Source organism: Schistocerca nitens, chromosome 7 (assembly GCF_023898315.1).
Source record: "Schistocerca nitens isolate TAMUIC-IGC-003100 chromosome 7, iqSchNite1.1, whole genome shotgun sequence".
Classification (NCBI taxonomy): domain Eukaryota; kingdom Metazoa; phylum Arthropoda; class Insecta; order Orthoptera; family Acrididae; genus Schistocerca; species Schistocerca nitens.
In genome coordinates, this window is record NC_064620.1 from 189517586 (window position 1) to 189536018 (window position 18433).

The 18433-nt window shown below is 37.4% G+C and overlaps 1 protein-coding gene across 1 annotated transcript in view; it reads right to left on the bottom strand.

Annotated features, from left to right (window-relative positions):
* Positions 1-18433, bottom strand: part of LOC126194997 (uncharacterized) — a 147015-nt gene that overhangs the window by 83436 nt on the left and 45146 nt on the right. Inside the window, exon 5 of the mRNA XM_049933417.1 lies at positions 12861-13032. Coding sequence (XP_049789374.1) covers positions 12861-13032 — 172 coding nt within the window. The remainder of the gene's footprint in view (positions 1-12860; positions 13033-18433) is intronic.

Sequence of the window (18433 nt, forward strand, 5' to 3'; positions counted from 1 at the left end):
GACCAAAATGTGCTATCGGATGCTCTGTCTAGATTACCAGCGGGCGGTGGGGGGAGGGGGGGGGGGGAGGGGGGGTGAACAGGAAAATGAAAACATACAGAACAATAAAAATTTTCAGATCACATACATTCAGGGAATAAAAGGGGAAAAGGAAACTGCTGGTATCTGTAACCAATTACGGCATAGCCAAAATCAAGATGAATAATGGAATTAGTAAAGAGTTATATGGGTAAAAAGCGGTATGAAAAAGTGAAATAATATTATCAGGTTTTTAAAGGGATTCTATTTCGAAGAAGTAGGCGTGACTCAGACGATTGGAAAGTGTGTTGGCCCAAACAACACATAAATACATTAATTAAATACATACACCAAAGTTATGGACACTGTGGCATAATGAAATGTATACAACAGCTGAAGAAAAATGTATACTTCTATAATATCTCTAGAAGAGTTAGGAATTGTCTGTTAACTTGTGACCAATGTCAGAGAGTTAAAGTCTACAATCAAAAGCATCAGGGTTTTATGCAAAGTATACGCCCAAAAGGTAAGTCTGAACTAGTTGGCATTGATTTATTTGGAAAACTACCTCACTCCAAAGATGGTTATTGTTATATTTTAGTTGCAGTAGATCTGTTTTCAAAATTTATAAAATTGTATCCATTGAGGAAAGCAACAAGTAGGAAAATTATTCAGTGTTTTACTAAAGGTTATTTCTTGAAAGTGGGTAAGCCACAAGCAATCTTATCAGATAATGGCAGTCAGTTCACTTCCATATGGAAAGAATTTATTAGCAATGGAAAGATAAAACATATTTTAATATCCATTTATTCACCATCGTGCAATCCAACAGATGGGTACATGCGTAACGTAGGTTTTGCAGGATATACTGCGCAAAAAATCGCACAAACTGGACTCAGTATCTCAATCAATTTGAAGATGTACTGAATAGTTCATAACACACTACCACAGGTTTCACGCCTATTGGAATACAGTATGATAAAAAGCCAGAAAACATTTTGAATAGATTAGCTGATTATCCTGCTCGTACTGAAATCACTGCAAATGAAAGAAACAAAATCGTTAGGGACAATATGGAATTATGCCACAAGAAAAGGAAACATAAACACGATAAGAAACTTAAAGTCATTCAATATAAGGTAGAGGATCAGGTATTAACCAAAAGTCATGAAAAATCTAAAGCCATCAATAAGGAGATAAAGAAATTTTTTGATATTTACATTGGACCATTTGGAATTCTAAAGATACATCATCCTAATGCTTACCGTTTGATAGATCCTAGGTCAAGGAAGTTGTTTGGATTAAGAAATAGTACGCAGCTGAAACCATGTTTTCAATAACTATAAACCCTAAGGGGAAGGGGGGGGGGGGGGAGGCGTACACACACACACTTCATGTACCATGTGTGTGGCACACACAAGGTGCCCCGGCTAATGCAACATTTGCTTAACAGAAACACAACAGTGTCACATTCCACACACACAGCTTAATTACACACCTATCAATAATTGAAGATAACTACTTTTTTTTTTTTTAACATGAGTATCACATTCTGATTTCTGTGTTACATTATATGAATGAGAGCAGATTAGAAAAGATTTTCTGTTATTTTAAGACATATCTAAGTAATTATGAGAGCACACAAGCTTATTTTAAAATTTTGCTAGATTATTGAATACTACATTGAATTTTGTGTACTATACTTCAGTTTTATAAACTCAAGCATTTTCAGTAATGTGTCTGATGACTGAGCATATTGTTGTTTAATTTTCAAACAAGTAGAGTATAACACTACTGCGAGGTGACGGATTTTATAGAATGTATGAATACATTTTACTATGCCATGATGATAAAATTTGAGTAAATTAATAGTGAGAAAGATACATCCTACCTGTGTCAAATAAGAGCAAAGTGAAAATGAAGTTCGAAAATTTCAAAGGAGAGGCAAAACACAATTTTCACATTACAATATTTCATATGAAAGTTGAAGATTTCTGCTGAACAAAGAAGAAACAATTGTGATCCTGCTATGTAGTCTTATGTTTAATGTTAAGACCAAACACTTAATGATTCTGATATGCTTATACTCAGAGTAAGAATTTCTAAAGGTACATTTGTGTCATGCACAATTCATGGTAAATCAGAAAAGTTAGAGGGACAACACTCAGACTGCATTTATGAGGGAGCTATGTACATATTTGTTTCTAGACTTATACACGAGGTTTAGCATGTTGCTTTGTAGATAGAAATACTGAGGTGAAACTGATTTGGAGGAAACTGAATGAAACAATTTAGAATGGTTTTGTTTGCATATTGTTGTTTTACACATATACGACTTTTATATACATTTTTCCATGAGATACATAAGATTGATACTTGATGATGCGAGGTTGCTAAAATGTAACCGTATGTATGGAAGAGAAATGAAATAAGTTAAGAAATATTTGAATATACTGATATAGTTTTGTTTCACTGACATGAAATTGTCTGCATTTGCTTCAATGGTTTTCTGTGAGATGGAATAGAATCTCAAATATGGTTTTGCTACAAGAATAATAATGAAATATTTATCTAAAGTTGGACTTAAATTGCCTATGTGGTGTCAGTTTTTATCAAAATCTGTCCAGTTTATCTTTGGGTTATCTAATTTGCCGTAATGCAGTCAGATGTTGTCCTAATGCTGTCAGATTTTATCTCAGTGTTGTGAAAGAGGAAGGGTCTTGATTATTTTGTGTTAAATTAAAAGAGGGTCTAGCACACAACTTACAGTGAAAGTTATTGCATTGATAAAATCCGAATTGAAAATTAAATGAGATTGTACAAGCTAAAATACTAATGACACTTACTTGAATTTGTAAACAAATATTTTGTCACCATTTTGTCCAAGACAAGTATTACACTATATCACAATAAATATGACAGACTCAGGAGACGAGCAATACATGATAAAGAAACTATTGTAGCGGGACTTTGAATTTTGCCGCGCTACACTCGTTCCCTCAGATAAAAATTATACCGTCGCAGCGGTATGAGCGCTTGACGGCAGAGAAAATACTAAAATTTTAACTCTTTTTTTTGTTTTCTATCCGTTTTCTTTATTGTCTCTCGAGAGCTGAAACTTAATGCAGACGTGATCTGATTAAGACGAAAAAACTTATTAATGTATAGACATTGTGGAAGTTGTTATGAAATTCGGAGGATGGAGAGAAGCAACTAAAATAAATTGCATTTAATATCAAGACGGTTTTGTATACATTAGAAATTCCTGGACAATGAAACTTATTGCAAGATTTCGGAGCAGACTTTTCACGCAGAAATGAAGTAGGAGATTTTTGAAGACCTGGACGCCGCACGAAAGAAGACATGTTAACCTGGTAAGGGATGAACTCTTATCTACGCCATTTCCCCCTGTTAGTTACATTTGTTATTCTCTGTCTTTTTTCAAATAATTTTTTTAGTGGAAATTGGTTTGACTTTTGCTCAGAAACACCACAAGGGCCACCCCAGCAATAGCCTTTCCGAATCACGAAGTCCGATAACTTTTCTGTAATACAAAGTCCGATTTGCATTTCATTCTTTCCTTTTTTCACGGTCATTTACGATTTCAAAACCCCTTTTTATTCACCATTCCTTCCCACCATTTTCAACCTTTTCTTTTATTTTCTTCTCTTTTTCTTTTTTATTAACCACTACAACTTGCGACCGTGACAGGACGCAATTTTCGGATGTGTCGTTTTGAGAAAATTTGAAACTTTAATTTGTATTTTTTCCCAACAGAGAATAACCAAAAATCCTGAAATTTAAAGGGTAACTAAAAGACCACCTTTATTGTACCTAAGCAACAATATTGTAAAGAATTTTTGTAACTAATTCAGTCTGTTTTTCTTTGCATGGGATATATTGTTGCAAAACTGTTATTTTGAGACCTTTTGGTGATTATCCGATGGAGATGTATTAAGAAAATCCAAATTTTGACGAATACGATTTACGCAGAAGTGATTGACCAGCCGCTGCAGGACAGAAAATTTAATGGTGAGTCACACAATTATGTTTCATTCAAGCATTCAATAGCCACCTGCAGAATCCATTTTTCCCTTTCCATACATCCTGTTGTTTTCTTCTAGATTTTTCCAAAGTTATCTATCTCTATTGTAGTTTGTGGTAATTATAGTATTGTTGTAGCTGCGTATGAAGATCGTGAATTTGACCGCCAAACAGTCATTTGTTACGAAAAATTTTGTCCGCCCTACTGCTTCTTTCCCAACCATTGTTTGTAATAGAGCAATCATTTACATCGATGAGAAACTATTTCAACCCAAATTTGAGTCAAATCTTTATTAATCAGACTTATATTATTCCCTTTTTGACTTACGATTATACATGCTATTACAATGGAACGCGGTAAGGTAGAGATAGTTTCGGCAGATGAGTTAAGTGAACTAGATTCATCGTTCAACCAACAAGAAAGTCCGTGTTTCCCTCCATGGACGAGTTCACAGATCAATGCAATGATTTTGCCTCAAACTCGCAACATTTGTGATAATACACAGATGGCGACTTTAAATGAGGAAATGTGGAATGGACGCGAGAGTAGAGTCAGCACCATTGTTAACATCAATGTCAGAACCGAACATGAGGCAAATTCAGCAATGTGACACAAATCGGACACAGGAAACTGACAAACTGGACCGACTGTTAGAGTTATTTGCAGACATGAAACGAGACGTTAATCAGAAAATTGACGCAAAACTGGACACACTTGGTCAGGACTTAAAACAAAGGCTAGATAAAAGCGACGAAAAATTTGATGTATTAAACCGTATTATGACCGAAAATTTTGAACGAACGACAAAACAGATGACAGAATTAAATAACACCACTCAACAGCTCAGCCAGCGATTTGAGACATTGTCCGACCGAGTCTCTAAACAGGAAGAAACTTTGGTTACATTCACACATGAAACAAAAAACTATATCACCCAATGTGAGAATCAGTTAACTCAAATAGTTAATGTGCAGCAGGAAGTGAACACCCGTGTGGAAGAGTTAGCTCAGGCCCACACTTCAGCTAGCTCCCCCCAAGCAAAGCTAACTGAAGAAGTGGGAAATGTTACCCAACAGCTCACAATGGTAGTTCTTGAACAAACCGACCTCAAAGAAAAGATAGAAAAATTAGAAGACCGAGCAGACCTCGCGTCACTAAACAACGACACCAACATGGCCGAAAGAATTGTACATGAATGTAAATTGTGTGACGACTATCTGGACAAAAAACTTGAAACAATTACACAGAACATAATTTCAAAAACAAAGACACATTTTAGAGATGAGACAAAACACATAAAAGACGAAGTGACAAAATTACGAGACAATGTTGTGCCGTGTTTGGCGATTGGTGTAAACGCATTGTCAGGGAACGACAGAACAACTAAACCCATGGCTAATGACACAGACAGAACACCTATTGTGGAATCACCTATTTCCAATCAAAATTACAATGTGCCGCTTTCTTTTCCACCAAACGAGCAATATTATGGTACGACACCAAGAGTAGAAAGTGACACAAACTACGTCAATACAGTTATGCCAACCGTCATGGCCGGTGACACGTTTGTAAGGCATGGGTATTTCCAGACATTTTCCAGTGAGGACAAGCACAAAGTCCACCCTATTGTGTTTATTAGATCATTTGACGGTGTTTTTCCACGTAGTTGGTCAGAAGTCGATAAAATCAGATTCGTCACCAATCTCATGAGAGAACGAGCAGCTAAGTGGGATGCAGCTATGAAACGGCAGTGCCTTACATTTGAACAGTTCGAACAAGCCTTCTTGGACGAATTCTGGTCTGAGAATGAGCAACAGAGTCTAAGGAGAGAAGTGTGGAACCCCGAGACCTATGACCCTAAAAAAGAGACATTAAGACAATACTTAGAGAGGTACCTAGACAAGACACTGTACTGGCCCAAATGTCTGCTTGTGTCTGTGTATGTGTGGATGGATACGTGTGTGTGTTGCGAAAGCTAGAATTTTGTGTGTATGTTTGCATTTGTTTGTGTGTCTATTGACCTGCCAGCGCTTTCGTTTGGTAAGTCACATCATCTTTGTTTTTACACACACAGATATATATAAAAAAAACAAAGATGATGCGACTCACCAAACGAAAGCGCTGGCAGGCCGACAGACTCAAAACAAACACAAACACACACACAAAATTCAAGCTTTCGCAACCAACGGTTGCCTCGTCAGGAAAGACGGAAGGAGAGGGAAAGATGAAAGGATGTGGGTTTTAAGGGAGAGGGTAAGGAGTCATTCCAATCCCGGGAGCGGAAAGACTTACCTTGGGGGAAAAAAAGGACAGGTGTACACTCGCACACACACATATCCATCCGCACATACACAGACACAAGCAGACATTTGTAAAGGCAAAGTTTGGAACTCTTTGCCTTTACAAATGTCTGCTTGTGTCTGTGTATGTGCAGATGGATATGTGTGTGTGTGCGAGTATATACCTGTCCTTTTTTCCCCCTAAGGTAAGTCTTTCCTCTTATCTACGCCATTTCCCCCTGTTAGTTACATTTGTTATTCTCTGTCTTTTTTCAAATGATTTTTGTAGTGAAAATTGGCTTGACTTTTGTTCAGAAACGCCACAAGGACCACCCCAGCAATAGCCTTTCCGAATCACGAAGTCCGATAACTTTTCTGTAATACGAGTACGATTTGCATTTCATTCTTTTCTTTTTTCACCGTCATTTACGATTTTAAAACCCCTTCATTCCTTCCCACCATTTTCAACCTTTTCTTTTATTTTCTTCTCTTTTGTCTTTTTCTTTTTTATTAACCACTACACTATTCTTATGAATATAATAAAATAATTACTTGAAATGTTAATCCAATTTTGTAATTTCTCATATTTTTTATGACATTTGATCTTTTCATGTCTTTATGTATCAATATTTTGTGAGCTGGTGCAGATTGGAACTTTCAGATCAATTGTAGAGCAATGTCTGAAAAGTCATTGAAGAACTCTTGTTTGAAATAAAGAGACAAGGAAGTGAAATGCAAGAACCATCAAATGGGTGATGTGAAAGAACACTTGGAAACCAATTCTATGAAGGCTATACACAAGAATTAAAACAAATAACTGTATTCACTGCCTTTAAAGAATTTTATGTATATTAGTTAAAGATTTATTCTTTTGGTAGCACTTTGATTATTCTGCATTTGAAAGCATACCTTTTTATTTCAAAAGAAGAGCTTTTGTTCTCGTAGATACCCAAACCTCTTAGGGCAGAGGGGGGGGGGGGGTTGTTGAAATAAAACAATCCCTTGTTTTACATTCCTTTTTCGATACCCTAATGAAATATTTTCCAAAGAGGCAATTCTTTGAAAGTTTCGTAATTCCAATTGTATGCCCAAACTCTTTGTCTTTAAATATGTCTGCTTGTGTCTGTATATGTGTGGATGGATATGTGTGTGTGTGCGCAAGTGTATACCCGTCCTTTTTTCCCCCTAAGGTAAGTCTTTCCGCTCCCGGGATTGGAATGACTCCTTACCCTCTCCCTTAAAACCCACATCCTTTCGTCTTTCCCTCTCCTTCGCTCTTTCCTGATGAGGCAACAGTTTGTTGCAAAAGCTTGAATTTAGTGTGTATGTTTGTGTTTGTTTGTGTGTCTATCGACATGCCAGCGCTTTCGTTTGGTAAGTCACATCATCTTTGTTTTTAGATATACAATTGTATGTAATAAGTGATGTTGTGTAATATATTAAATTTCATAATATTTATTATTTCATTTGTTTACTTGTAGGTCATGTTCATTCAATATAGGCTAGCATTATTTTGCATTCACTAATTAAGCCATAATTAGGAAAAATTAGGCTGACATTGTTGTTTTTCATTATTTTGTATAGTGTGATGGATATCTTATGCAAAAATCTTTTATATTGTATACGCCAGTTTGGACATAAAATACAAAAGGTTTCGTGTATAGTTATTCATAATAACTTTGAACTTGTAATTGTTAATTTTATAAATTTGTACTATAGTTTTGTTAACTTCATTGTTAAGAACATATAAATGGGGGGGGGGGGGGGCAGAAGGCTCAGTAAAGCTAGTTGGATACAGTTCACAGACGCGACCATTGTGTCACACGTGAGTGTAATAATCTAATTGTTGTACTATGGTTTTGTGAATGTGTAGCCAGTTATGTGGAGTGGGCTCCCACCAAGAAGTAGTGGTGCAGCTTGTCATTAATAAACCGGTATAAAATGACTTGGTACCTGGATTATTTCATGGAATTCACCTAATTAGATCCAGTTAGCAGTTGAAATGGACCAGGACGACGACTTCAGCAGCAGGGCAGGAAGCAGATTAGTCCGAGTTACACTGAACTAAGATATGTATAGGCAATGAATTAACTTTATATGTCACTGTGGAACTAATTACTGGAGTGTAGTGTTTGGAAACTGTTCTAGCAGTAAACATATGTATTTGTCGCAAAGTTATCTTTGAGTGGTGGAGGTCAGAGTGATCAATAAGATACCCCCATGATCACATGTTCTTGATGTGTTTGGAACAGAAGTATAACAACAAACTTTTCAGATTCTTTGTTTAATCAAATAACCTTTCAATGTTATATCTTTGTCGCAATTCCAGTCTCTCTCCCCACCACGGTAAAACAAAAATTTCATTACACAGCCCCACAAACCAATGTGAACACACCCATATGTATTCCATCTCCTTAATTATGCGGTTCGTTAACTTTTAACTAAACTTTTCATTTTAAAAAAATACCTTCAGATGCCCACACACCTATATGTTTTACATATACTGAATTATGTTGTGCACAGACTCCTAACCAATCTTTTCATTTGAAAAAGTATCTTCAAATGCCCACATCCCAAAGAAGCTGAGGAGGTCAATTCTAAACCTTTTTCCTTTTAGGGGCACAAGCTTCTGCACCTTTATTCATTTCTTGTGAAATATCCCTAGGCTCCTATTATCATAATGTTGCCATTACAACAAATCCTTATCAAACCAGGGAAGTCTCATAATGCTGGTTGGAAGAGTAAGCTGGAAAGACATAAAGACCTTCGCAGGTGCAGAAATGGCCTCATCAGGTTGACGAGGATGAGTGTCTGAAACAAATACATTCAATGTGTAGAAACTGGCAGACAGATTGGTTTCTGAGGCTGTTTTTAAGTCCTGACTGGCCATGAGGTAAGTAGATTTTGTGCTGGAACAAAGTCCAAAAAGAGGTGTTGGGAAGGATTCACATCATTGTTAGTTGGAAGCTGGTGCCAGAGAGAGGGCATGTGGCTTGGAGCTGACACTATTTGGCATTCCTCTGCAGTCATCATACGATTGCTCACGTGCACTTCCTATAGGTTATCTGAACATTACATAACCAAATGCACAATTGCCTTACTTTACTCATAACTGTTAGCACCTTACCCTACCGTAAGTTTTACAAGAGTGCATGCTCCTGTGTAATGGCAGTGACTATCTGTCATTAATTATAGTTATCATAATGCATAAAACAAACAGTGTTGCTGCACCTTTTTAGACTTCAAAATTGTGGCATGTTTTGCAAATTTTATAAACTAGTTTCCTGGTAAACAGAGTTTCAGGGCACTACACACCAGTAATACGACAACTCATCTGACACTTTACTTATAAGACTAGAGGCTTCCTAATGTTATGTGACAGACCAAGACATACTTATTGCAATGGTACTTATCAATTATAATCATTCTCTGTAACTTTTATTTATACTAAATGCTCTGTAAATGATTGGTTTGTTGATTTGGGGGAGGGGACCAAACAGTGAGGTCATCAGTCACATTGGATTAGGGAAAGAAGTCCGTTGCACCCTTTCTAAGGAACTATCCCAGCATTTGCCTGAAGTGGTTTAGGGAAATCACAGAAAACCTAAATAAGGATGGACAGACGCATGTTTGAACTGTTGTCCCCTGTAAATGAAATAGTTGACTAAGTTAATTAACAATAAAATAATCAATAAATAAATACTGTATTGTTAACATCACATTTTGTGTGTAATTTTCTTATAAATACACCAATTTTGAAGGCTGTATTTACTGTAAGAATGATTATGCTAATTAATTTTCCAGTTATTGTGGGTGAATGTTAAAGCCCAAAGTAAGTAAGAAAAAAATATTTAAATTTGGAGAGGTGAAAGGTAAACGTGGAAGGCTTTGAAATTTTGTCAAAACTAAGGAAAGTGTTGATAAAAATCGTCATTATAACTATATTATTTCAAACTGTCAAGCAAATTTTAATGTGAAACTTGTAGTGAAATTACTTATATTATAAAACTGTATTACTATATTGCAAATTCTAAAAAATAAGTAATTACAATGTTGTATTCTCAATAAAAATTTTCAGGACATGTAACCACATCTTCAATAATACAATTTTCCTATGCTTTAGCCACTGTTGCAAACGGCATTCCTCAGAGTGTTTTGCTCACTGCAGAATGAGAAAAACTTCTTTTCTTGTATAGTACTGGAAGAAGCTGTCTCTGTGATCTTACGGGGTACTGAAGATGAGTGGGAGGCATGTTAGATGTCCTGTATTGGTGTTTGCTTTATTTCTTGTAAATGGTGGAAATAGACCTCTTTGATTGGTGTTTGCTTTATTTCTTGCCACTGATTAAAATAGGTGAATGAGAAATGGGCAGCAGTTTTGACACAGCACTGTTTATCTGTTGCCTAGTGCCGGCTGAGGTGTGCCAGTACTTTGTGTACCTACGGACACTGTGGTCTCCCATGCACATGCATGTGTTGCTTTGTGAGAGCTGTTGTCCCATAGTGCTGTTATTGCAGGCAGCCAAGACACTGTGTTCATCTGGCAGGTCTCTTGGCTACTCCTATCACCTCCCTAATCTTTCTCCTCAAGCTACATGGTTGTTTTGCTAGTATGTAGGCTTCGTAAAATATTATCTGTTTGCTGCACTCATCCTGGTTTGTGCCACTGCTGACTTGGTGCATTGTTCTAGGCAACTGTATCTTTCATGTTCAGATAACCTAGTGCTAATCAATCCATCCTGTTTACATACACTAGTCCACATCCACAGCCAATTTCATAGATTCCAGATTTATGCAGCTTGCTGACTGGATCTTTTGTTGAATCACGAACATCTTTTACTTTGTTGTTGCTTCAGAAAATGGCTTGGCACCTGCTCAGCAGAGAATTTTGCCCACACAGTCAGTGGTCCCTTGTACGTATGGTAACAGGATGCTATTTTGTACTTCGTACTGCTCTTCCCTATTGCCTTAATCCTTTGTCACCATACTTTGTCAGTCACTTTCAACTCATCATCACTGGCTCCAGAGATGGACCTGAGCTTTTGTAGTTCCACATTCAGATGTTCTTCATTACTGATCCTGTGGGCTCTCTTTGTTAAAGTGCACAGGGCGGATTTCTTCAGTGTAGGGTATTCGTGGGAGGAGGCATATAGGTGCCTGTTCATGATAGTGGGTTTTCTACATACTCTGTGGCCAAGTTTACCATCAGGCTTTTAGTAAACTTCCATGTTGAGGAAAAACAGCATCTCATTTTTATCTATGTCCACAGTATATTGGAGTTTGCTATGCTGCTGCTAGGTGTTGGCGAAAGTTCTATAATCTTCTCCATGTGGCCAGATGATGAACGTATCATCAACATACCAGAACCAGCATTCAACACACAGTGGGAGAGACCAGATATCTGTTTCTTCAAATGCCTGCTGCAATAGGCGAGAGAGGGAAATCCATAGCTAGACCATCCCTCTGTTCTATCTGAGATAAGTGTTTACTATATAGTGTAAGATTACAAGATATTCCAAGAGTGTCAACCCACTGCTTTATGCAGTGAATGAGAATCTTTATCATAGGCACCCTCAATACATGAAGTTAAATAGTAATATATTTACGAATTGTTTACTGCTCCAAAACTTTTTCTTATCACTTCCAATAAACTCATTGTTATTATTGAATACAATGCAATGTAAGGACTGAAATACACAACTAATTTACCTCATAAATGAGAGCAACAATGCTCCACTAAATATCTTATGACAATATGGTATGTTGAAGAACTCTTGAGTATTTAATACAACAAATGATTTACTTGCCCAGAAAAGTAACGCATTAAAGGGCCTGCTCCTGGGAAGCGGGTAGGTATGGCAGCCCTGGATTGAAGCTACCTAATGGATTAATGATGGGGGGTCACTGCCCCAACCAGCCTGAATGTGGTTTTTAGGTGGTTCTCCACATCCACTGAGGTAGATATCGGGCAGGTTCCCACATCCTGTCTCAGATACACGCTGTGAAAACACTTTGAAAACGACGTCACATTTGACCAGACACAAACAGAGTACATAGATTCCTCATTGGAGGGGGGGGGCGGGGAGGGGGGGGGGAGTTGCAGAACCTTTAAGACGGCTTTAGGAATGGCGAACTTCTTGTAATAATGGTCTATAAATGGGTGCCACGTGTTTGGTTCTCCACAAAATTGGAAACATACAATACTAGTTCCAACCCAGCACTGGTTGGATAAAGGGCACCAGAAAGTTAGGATAAGAAGTGATTTAGGATTTGCCCTCAGACAAGACTTTTTTTCACAGCACATGTAACTTATAATCTCCATAGTGTTCCACCCATCTTCTACCACTCTCACTAGGCATAAGAGGGCTTTTATGGAGAGAACTGAACGGAACAATCACAATTATTTTCTGAGAGCCACAACTTCAAGTTATTCCTAACAAATAAGATGAATGGACCAAAGATATAATTTCACCAAGAGAGAGAGAGAGAGAGAGAGAGAGAGAGAGAGAAGAGCTTACCTCAAGTTTATGGAGCAATGACATAAGCATTGGTATTGCTCCAATTGATCCAGCTTTATGTGAATTAAATTCATTGTCATAAACTGAAGCGCAAAGCAGCTCAATCATCTTGACCATTAGCTCCTGGCTACTGGTGGAGCTACTACTTAGTCTCTGCAGCTTCATTAGGCCACTATAACAGGTATGCATGCAGGTAAGCACAGACACTTACTAAAGAGAGATAAATATACAAATATTAAATATTTGCATGCAACACTACAAAATTTATGATAAATTAATTGTAGTGCCAGATTAATATTTTGTGATAGTTTATCAATGTTATTTGCATGCTGTTTCCTGTTTAACAAAGAATTCTATCTTCCACCACAGCTCAGAGCATGTTTTTGCCACAAAATGAACTTGGGACATGTCTACACATATACCACAATTTATGGCACATACATCCTCCAATAGCATCTTCTTCAAATTATCATAATCAATCAATTTCAATAAAAATCCGTACAGAATGAAAATAGGAAAAAAGTTGTGTAGCTGCTTGGTTCATGGTGCACACAAACATGCCACAGAACTGCCACTCTTTCTCCATTTTAAAATACACACACACACACACACACACACACACACACACACACATGGCAACACTTTGTTTCACAAATGCAAAAGCTCTCTCAAAGATAAAATCATATTTTATATCAGAAATCAGAAAATATACTATGAACAAATGCAGTCAGAACACACAAATCTTTGTATTGCTGTCTGAGTATTAACCTAAAAGAGTCACAAAGTTTAAAGTATTAGAAATAGACAAAATAAACTTATTTTCCCAAAGCAACAATAAGAAGAACGAAAGATGGATTTAGAATCCATTTTCATTTAAATCTCAAGCACTTTTAAAACACTATACAGAAAAAGTTAAAAATATGAAAGGAGGAACTGTGCACTTTGGGAAGTGGATAACATAGTAACTGATTCTTACACAGTACTTCTCCTGTATGAGTATCCTAGTCAACTGCTCTCATTTCTCCAATTTTCAATACGGCAGTTTACATGTGCTGAATTAGTTTCCAGTGCACTGTAAATATATTTTTTTTTATAAGTGCATGTCTCTATATAGATGGAGCGTTCAAAAAGAAACGACTAGGAGTCTGGAATGTGCAAACCAGTAGCAGCAGGGTAATATCGTGGTGTGGTTCCAACCAGAGCGTGGAAGTTCATAGCCCATCGCTACAGGGCACACGTGAAAATCATGTGACTATACTGAGCTAGCAGCAGCATGCATCACTTGTCCAATGCTGCCAGTTGCATTGCAAACAGGGATATGGAGGCGTCAACAGAAGAGCAAAGAGGTGTTTTTCGTTTTCTGACAGTGGAAGGAGTAGGAGGAACGGACATTCATCGACAAATGTCACAAGTGTATAGTGAACACTGCATGTTCCTTGCAAGGGTCAAGGCTTGGAACAAGCACTTCAGGGAAGGACGGGTGTTGTTAGCCAATGATGCACAGTCTGGAGCACCACACTGCATTACCAATGACATCGTCCAGCTGGTGGATGCACTCATTTACCCAGGACCGCCAAGTGACAGTGAAAGCCAAAGCCACCATGATCAGATCGAGCACCTGAAGTGTTCACATCATCATGAAGGAAAGACTGCACATGCGCAAAGTGTGTGCTCATTGGTGCCCCTCGGACTTTAACAACATCAGGAAGCATGTCGAATGGCCTACTGTCTTGCTCATCTGCAGCACTATGCTTGGGAAGGGAATGCATTCCTGGCACAAGTGGTAGCTGGACTTGAGTCATGGTGTCATCACTTTGAACCAGAATAAAAAAACGACAAAGTCTCCAATGGAAGCATCCACAGTCACCACCACAAAAAAAAAAAAAACAAAAAAGCTAAGGGCATCCACACAAGTACAGGAAATGTTATGCTGACATTCTTCTTAGACCAAGATAGTCCCCTTCTGATTCACTTCCTGCAGCACAGGACAACAGTGAATGCCCAGTGTTACTCACAAATCTTGACCACCTTTCGCCAAACGATCAAATCAAAATGACCAGGCAATCTCACCTGTGGGGCCATTCTGCTCCACTACAATGTAAAGCCTCAATTGGCCAACACAGTCGAGGCACTCCTGCAGAAATTCAAATGGAGGGTTCTCGGCTGCCCTCCATACGGTCCGGACCTCTCTCCCTCTGATTATGCCATTTTTTGGTCCCCTTAAAAGGCTCTGAGGGGCAAACAATACACCTCGGATGACAACATACAGCTGTACGTGTGGAACTGGTTAATATCACAGCCCCGGGAATTTTATGAGACAGCCATTCACCGCCTAGTGTCACATAGGGGCAAGTGTCTTAACAGCCAGTGTCAATACTTCTAACATACAGGTATTGGTTTCTGTAATTATGGCTCCAGCTCATTTCTTTTTGAATGCCCCTTATATCTTATCAATCTTTTATATTTTTTTAAACGTCTAATGTTTGCAAACACTAGAAATAAAATGTTGGCTACTGTAACATATTTCACCAGTTGCTGTGGTGTAATTTGGCTCATTAATGATGTTCCAAGCATAACAGTATGATGTTTTCCTTTGCTAGTTTGCCACATAATTATGTCAACAACTAGAGCCATAAGTACCATGAAAAAGATTTCATTAGCCTCATTGACAGCACAGATCCATGTGGCAGATGAGAAAAATGAAACTATATAAATGAGAACCCAAGTACATTATTTGACTTATTGAAACATAACTCAAGAAAGGTAGGGCCATTTTGTGATTTTGTGTTGAAGGCACTCAGTTGATACACACACACACACACACACACACACACACACACACACACACACACACACTTTAGACTCTCCGTCTGGGTATAATAAACTTTGGTGCAGAGGGCTCCAAAGTACTCTAATCAGACTTTAAAATTTGCTCCAAGCAGATGAGAAAATCAAGATATTAGTGAGAAATTGTAGAATCAATTGTGCAAAATTGCCAGAGTTTAAATCACTATCGAAAAGTTATAAGGACCATATAATGTTTGGTTACTGAGAGCTGGCTACATCCAGGAGCTGGTACCAGGAGCTCTTTGGGAAAACCAAGGTTGCAGGGGACAGATGATGTATTTGTAGTAGTAGAAGAAAGGACTGTGACAACTGAGATGGGGCAAGAATGGGGTGAGGAGACAATAAGGGTAGAAGAGCACAAGTGAGATGGCTCTGAGTAGCAGTAGTAAACTGGCTAAAATGCATTACAGTCATAAAACTGGAGGAAGGAGGAGGAAGAAATTTTGGGGACATTAAGTGAGTAGGCAGTTTGAACAGGGGAGGAAAACTGAGGAAAAGTTAAGGCAATGGTAAGGGATGGGGAGAGGACAAGGGGAGATTCAGGTCAGGGGCATCGCGAGAATGGGAAACATGGTGCACAGACAGTAGTCACTTATATAGTTTAGGGCAGCAGGTGCTATGGGAGGAGCGAAATGAAATGAGTATTGAAGCACTTGGTGAAGCCACAGTGTGATGATCAGAAGAATTTTCAGTAACTAGGTGTCAAGTCTGTAATTAGTCATAGTTTGGTGGTGGTCATTCAATTGACAAACAGCTAGTGTCATCTTCTCATAGAACACTGCATACTAATTTAGCTACTTCTACAATTAGGTAAATGATTCATGCCTATCATACTATTATAAATTATTTTGAAATTAATTTCTAGCAGTCTCCATAGGAATGTGCAATTCCAGTATAAAAATGAAAAGTTATTTACTTAATTTTATCCATTGTTTTCCAGTGTTTCGTCCGCGACTGTGTTACTTTCGTAAAATGATGAACAAACCGCCTTCAGTCACAAGTTGCGTTTATTTACTGCACTATGCATTTCGAGCCCTGGAGGCTCATCGTCAGGGGCTTTTTAGTGATTTACATCAGGTTTTTTACTTGTTTACCTGTTGATATTACATTTTTGTGTTACAACATGGTATATTGTTGATATAAGTTTAACATCATTAATAATTATAACTAACTTACAGTTTAACATTTTATAATGTCTGCTTCTGTTGTGCAGTTGGTATATGCAATACACATCTTTAATTTTGCAGTACATACTGGGATATATACATAGTCACACGCATTTTCGCACATTGTAGTAGCAGAACATAAACATGCCAAAGATTCTTGTTCATACAGATGTTCTAAATATAATCGATTTTCTTGTTTGACAGAAGATAATATGATATAGTATTACTAGTACACATGTATTATTAAAATAATTGTTTGGCACCATGTTGTAGGTTGTCAGCTGTTTGTACTATTATAGATTTGATTCCTCAGGAAAAAATAAACTTTTAAAGGTGTAGAAAAAATTGTGGCTGTTAAACTCTGTTCATGCAACAAGTTTTTGGAATATTTTTCTTTGTGTAGCATTATTTCTAACTGTTCTAGTAGATTAAGTTTTTTACTGTTGGGTTCTGTGTGAAGTACAGTTAGGCTGTTGTGGATGTCGTCAAGTCTGTGTTTATTAATATAGATGTGGTTAGCTATTGTAGATGTTGTTAAATAATATCCTCACAGAATTTTACACTTTTGAAACCACATACACAATAAAAAATGCGCATGAGTTAACAACACTCATCAAAATCCCTGGAGAAGCTAGATTTGCCTCATTTGACATTATCAAACTGTTCACAAATATAACTGTTAAAGAGACAATTGAAATTATTAGAAAAAACCTCATCACACACAAAAAACTAACCATACCAGAGATTACAGAGTTGGTAAATCTACTTGAACTAGTACTGTCCCACAACTACTTTTCATTTAATAACAAAATCTATCAACAGAAAGAAGGCTTAGCTATGGGTAACTGCATGTCATGCTTCCTAGCTGACATTTTCATCAACCACTTAGAGAATAACTTCTTCAAAGGAGAAAATAAACTTGTTCAAAACATTGTGTATTACAAGAGATATGTAGATGACACACTACTCCTATTTGATGGCACTAAAGATGAACTTGAAGAACTCCTCACATCATTCAACTCACTCCACAATAAAATAAAGTTCACAACAGAACATGAAACAAATCAATCCATAAATTTCTTAGACCTCACAATTGTGAATGAACAACAAGAACATAACTTGTACATTTACCGAAAACCAACCTACACTGACATCACAATACATGAATCTTCATACCACCCGAACACACATAAGTATGCTGCATATAGATCAATGTTGAACAGGGCACATACATTACCTTTAAAACCCAAAGCACTAACACAAGAAACAGATACTATCAAAACAATTGCAGTAAATAATGGTTACTCTGTAAAATCAATTGATAAACTATCTAGAAAAATTCAGACCAACATCACTCACAAAAACACTGAAAAGAAAACTACCGACACAAAACAAATCTTCACAAGCATTCCATACTTAGGCACAGTATCACAAACAGTAGCTAACGTATTCAAAAAAACCAATATTAAAATATCTTTCTCCACAAACAGCAAACTTGCATATACCACTTACCTCACACAGTGAACACAAACAAGCCAATAACACAACACAGTGGAATAT